Raw genomic sequence first — 5,409 nt, 5'->3', positions numbered from 1 at the left:
CGGTGTTTCCGTGGTCCTTCTGTTTTGTGAGACTCTTGCCCCAAAACCCAGGGGCCACTTTGGTCGAGCGCGGAGTGGTCTCTACGCTGTAAGGAGTTCAGTCGTTTCTACAAGTGGTTTTGAAGTTTGGAGCCCAGGCCCTTGGTGGCGTGTGGGCTGGGGGTTTTCTGCGCTCTGCCCCAGATTCCACACCCCAATCTACCCCCGGGATCCCTTGGGAATTTTGTATTTTCCTTCGTTTTCACTAATAAGTCAAAAAAAACCTTAGCAAAATGAATGCATGGCCATTCGCAGCCTTCTCTGAAAGGGGGAACAGAGGAGGAATAAGATGGGCCAGCATTGGGGTCCACTCACCTGCCCACCTATGAGAGGGAAGGCAGGTGGCCAGGCGCTCCTGTGCTTCTCTCTGGGAAGACGGTCAGAGGGCACCTTGCCAGAGTGCCCTTATCTTTAAGGCTGGCAAAGGCAATTTGGGAGAAACTTCCCGGAGATGGCTGCTTGCTGGCGTTTCCTTCTAGGAAAAATAGCAATAGCCCTTAGACTTCTATACCGCTTCACGGTGCTTTACAGCCCTCTCTGAGCAGTTTACAGAGTCAGCCTCTTGCCCCCAACAATCTGGGTCCTCATTTTACCCACCTCGGAAGGAGGGAAGGCTGAGTCAACTTTGAGCCCATCAGGATCGAACTCCTGGCAGTTGGCAGAGTCAGCCTGCAGTTCTGCATTCTCACCACTGTGCCATCACGGCAGATAGATAGATAGATAGATAGATAGATAGATAGATAGATAGATAGATAGATAGATAGATAGATAGATAGATAGATAGATAGCAAACCCACTTAGACTTATATACCACTTCACAGAGCTTTCCAGCCCTCTCTAAATGGTTTACAGCAGAGGTCTCCAACCTTGACAACTTTAAGATTTGTGGATTTCAACTCCCAGCTATGCTGGCTGGAGAATTCTGGGAGTTGAAGTGCAAAAGTTTTAAAGTTGCCAAGGTTGGAGACCTCTGGTTTACAGAGTCAGCCTCTTACCCCAAAAATCTGGGTCCTCATTTTACCCACCTTGGAAGGATGGAAGTCTGAGTCAACCTTGAGCCTGGTGGGATTTGAACTGCCAAATTGTAGGCAGCTGGCTGTAGCAGTAGCAGCTTGCAGTACTGCACTCTAACCATTGCACCACAGAGGCTCCTTGCTGGAGTGAACCCAGCATTCTCGCCTTCCACCAGCTTTTTAAACAATGGTTTCCTTGTTAGATGACACCAGTAATCTCCAGTTGCGTCACCCTGGCTCTACAGAGAGATTTCCCCTCAGACCAAACCCAGCGGCTCTTGCTAGTCACGTCTCAGAATGGCCGACCCTGTCAGCTTGTGGTACTTTTGGGTGAGAAGCTTTTCTTGAGCTCATCAATGCCCGTTCCACCTGGGGTCGCCTTGCAGATTTTGCATCTCAGACATGCTCCTTGGCAGGAGACGGGGAAGCGCAAACCCGCTGGTAAGTAACTTTCCTGGCACAGGCCAAGACCCGTCTGTGTACAGAACGTAGCCAGACCAGGAGGGGCAGACATCAGGTGGTTCCTTAGGCCAGGACAGCCAGGCCCAGGAGGAAGTGGCTGCTTTGTTCCTTGGCACGGCTTCCTGTCAAAATATTTGCTAAGGAAGGGCAGAAGCTTGACTCAGAATCAACTACACACTCAAGAGGTTCTGCTAAAAGTTGCTCCAAACACAGGAAAGTGTGCAAAACCTTTGGGAGCAAAAGGTGTTCAGTGAGGAAGCTCGGCGGCAGACCTTCACGGATTCCTGACCCTCCCATTGCTCGAAGCGGTGGAGCTGAGGAACAGATGTGGAGCCTCTCCAGGGCTGGGCCCAAGAGACCCATGGCTTCAAGCACCAGGGCCTGGGCTTTGCACTTGGCAGCCACCGATCATCGCCGCTGCCCTGGTGGCCGAAGGCAAAGAGCCCTCACAGCCCTCACCATCTTCCTCTTCTTGCCACACGTTCCTACTTCTGGCTGTCCAGATGTTTGCAGCTGCTCCCTGGGGAAAGTAAACTGTGTGGACCGGGGGCTGCGTTTGGTACCTCTCCAGTTGCCTACGAACGCCACCGCCCTCCTGCTGGAACACAACCTCATCACCACCCTCCAGAACGGCAGCTTTGTGGCCCAGAAAGTCTTGCGCCACTTGAGCCTTCGCAACAATGTCCTGACCAGCATTCACCGCCTGGCCCTGGTGGGCCTCCATGAGCTGCAGGACCTGGACCTGAGCAACAACTCCCTCAGCCTCCTGCACCCAGACACTTTCCTCCCGGTGCCAACCCTGAGGACACTGATGCTGGGGCACAACAGGCTCCTGAGTCTGGGGCCAGAACTCCCCCGGGCCCTCCCCCATCTCAGGGCCCTCTTTGTCCACCGCAATGCATTGAGCGACCTCCCGGCTGGCTTCTTCGAAAGCCTTCCTTCCTTGTCTTCCCTGACCCTTGAAGGCAATCCCTGGATTTGCTCCTGTGGCCTCTGGTCCCTCTTTCTGTGGCTGACGAAGAACAGGGACAAAGTTCCAGGTAAGCAGCCAGCTAGCACTCGGTGTCTGAGCCCCTCTAGGCCAGGGGTCACCAACCTTTTGGACCTCGGACCACCAAACTCACAATTTTAAATCCCTCAGACCAGAAATCCTGGGAAAATCCCCCCAAAAGTCTGCAGGAAAATTCCCCACCCGTTTTCCTGCCGATCGATCGTTCTTTATTTGGAATCACAGGATACCGTCTCCAGCTCCTTTCTCGGGGGAGAGAGAGACTTTTGGCTTCATGCAAGGAAAGCAGCAGAAGCAGCAGAAGTCTTTCTTTCTCTCCCCAAACTCCACCAGAAATGAGTCTTTGCCGGCACAGCCTCTTGGAGCAGGAGGCCTTGCAGAGTCCCAAAGACTCATTTCTGGTGGAGTTTGGGGGAGAGACAGAAAGATTTTTGCTGCTTTCCCTGCGTGCAGCCAAAAGCAGAAGATAGAAGTGAAAAGAAGCAGCTAGACAAGGTGTGCGGGGTGAGTGGGGCAAGTTCCCTCCCTGCTCTTTCCCCCATCCCCTCATTAGCTTGTGTTGTTCACAATGCAAGCAAGGCAAGCCTTGTGTTCCCGCAGGCCATGTGGGCAGTGCAGCCTTGTGTTCCCGCGCAGCCTGGATTAATTGCTTTGGGGAGGACATCTCTCTGTGGCTCACCAAAATTTTCTCGCGGACCACCAGTGGTCCCTGGCCCACTGGTTGGCAATCACTGCTCTAGACCTCGGTGGGCCCACATTGCTCAGCTGAGCACACCAGAAACAGTGGGCAGGGCAGGGCCGTGTCCTGTTCCCCCTTGGCCAAAAGTGCAACGTTTTCATGCCAGTGCACTTCAGCTGTTACCCCCGAGGCTGCTGGGCTCGGCTCTGCAGCCAGCCCTTCATGGTGAAAGAAGCGTCCCCATTTGCTTGAGTGGTTTCCCCCCACCCCGCTCCCCCTTCCTGGCTTCTTACAGTATCTGCCCTTGTTTGGTGGGCAGCATTAAGCAGCCCTCCCCGCATCCCCCTTTCACTTGCCACATGCCCCCCAGATCTTGAGGAAGGTAGTCGGCCCTGGGAAGCTGTTGGTGGGTTTGTTTTTAATCACAAACAGGACAAGTCTGGTTGCTTTGGGTTTCCTCCCACAACAGCTAGGATTAACACAGCATACTCCACATTTCTGCGAACAATAGGAAAATCAAGAGAAGTTGGGAAGTAGACGAATATTCAATTCCTTCCAGTTCTCCGCATACTGACGTACCACTGCAGGGTCTCTCGGCTCAGCAGGACCTCATACTAAACATGGAAGAGCATTTGCAAAAGAAACAGCTGTTAAAATGGAACCCATGTTAATGCTGAAAAAAGCAGAGGCGATATCTGTCAGTGTGCCTTTTCAAATAATCGCCATAATTTCAACCAGGTTCAGGTTGGTTTGCGCCCATGGTGGAGGAATCCTCTGGGCATTTTCTCCTAGCGTTAGCTCCGCAACCAAGATGGCCTTGCCACTACTGGCTCTCTGCTGCTCTTTCTTCCAGAGGCGAATTCGTTGACTTGCAAACGCCGAGCATCCCTCACCCAGTATCCCATCTCGGCCCTTGGAAACGCATCTTTTGCACGTTGCCAGCCGCCCCGGATGCATCTCCCCGGCTACGCCTTCTTCCTCCTGATCGGGCCATCGACTTTCCTGGCCAGCATTTGTGTCGGCATCCTACTGGGCTCCGTGGCAGTGGCGCGCCTGAAACTGAGGAGGATGGGCTCATGCTTTCGGCCACTGGCTTCGGTGAGGCGCGCAGGGAGCCCCCCGCAGTAAGCGGGTTTCGCTCCCAAACAACGGTCCTTTGGCACTCTTCCCTTCTCTGCCAGCAGAACTGCAGCATCAGGAGCCCCTGTGGCGCAGTGGTGAGAGTGCAGTACTGCAGGCTACTTCTGCTGACTGCCAGCTGCCTACAATTTGGCAGTTCAAATACCACCAGGCTCAAAGTTGACTCAGCCATCCATCCTTCCAAAGTGGGTAAAACGAGGACCTAAATTGTTGGGGGCAAGAGGCTGACTTTGTAAACTGCTTAGAGAGAGCTGGAAAGCACTATAAAGCGGTATATAAGTCCAAGGGCTATTGCTATTTATATAACAGTTTTTGAAATCATTTCTGTTTCAAATACTTTGTGCCTAAAATCCCAATTCCTCCCTGGGTCCTTGATTTGGGCTTGCACATCCCTATCCCTATCCAAAGAGCCCTACTTGGCAACCCTGGTGTAAGAGCGGTCCGTATTCAGTGGTATGAGGGAGGAAATGCCTCTTCCCCCACTGAGGTGGGCCCAGGGGTCAGACAGAGCCTGGAGCATCCTTTCCATGTCATTTGGCTGCAGGTGGCATTTGTGTTTCCTGAAAAGCACGGCGCCCTCCTCCCGTTTCTTGGAGCAACAATAGCTCCTTCTGTGCTGCGCTTGGTGGACTTCACAGGTTTTCCACAGAAAAGGCGACGAGATAAAATGGGGGCTGCCAATGCCCAAAGTGCCATGGCCTCTCAGTGCCCTGGAAGCCTCTCCGCTGGGCTCTGGGCCCCTTACTCTTTATACAGCGCTTGTCAGCTTCCCAGATGGGCACAGCCAGAGGTCCCTGATTTAGTGAGTGGCAGCCAGGAAGCAGCTGAGACGCAGCCTCTGCAGAGGACAGAGCCTGCATTTGACTTACAGGAAGCGGGGAGAGTAGGGTTGGGCTCCTTGTCCTCAACCAGGGAACATCTGAATACCAAGGTGGGTGCCCCCACCACCACCATACCCATGATGCGCAGGCCCGGGGGGCTTCCCCTTGTTCTCCTTGGAAAAGGAAAATCAAGACGTGAGCCAGTCCTAGTCTGGGCTGGGGGGTGTGGGGAGGGATACACAGTTT

General features: G+C 53.5%; 1 protein-coding gene across 1 annotated transcript; it reads left to right on the top strand.

Moving 5' to 3' along the window:
- The first annotated feature begins 1,298 nt into the window (after window positions 1-1,298).
- LRRC26 (leucine rich repeat containing 26) lies at window positions 1,299-4,627 on the top strand. The gene is made up of 2 exons (XM_026712400.2): window positions 1,299-2,554; window positions 4,056-4,627. Exons 1-2 carry the CDS (start codon window positions 1,840-1,842, stop codon window positions 4,328-4,330), a joined length of 990 nt encoding a protein of 329 aa, XP_026568185.1. The 5' UTR covers window positions 1,299-1,839; the 3' UTR covers window positions 4,331-4,627.
- The last annotated feature ends 782 nt before the right edge of the window (window positions 4,628-5,409 follow it).

This window comes from Pseudonaja textilis, chromosome 17 (genome assembly GCF_049901715.1).
Source record: "Pseudonaja textilis isolate UNSWEBS1 chromosome 17, rPseTex1.2, whole genome shotgun sequence".
In the NCBI taxonomy this organism is placed as follows: Eukaryota; Metazoa; Chordata; class Lepidosauria; order Squamata; family Elapidae; genus Pseudonaja; species Pseudonaja textilis.
This window is presented reverse-complemented; position numbering and strand designations above follow the sequence as displayed.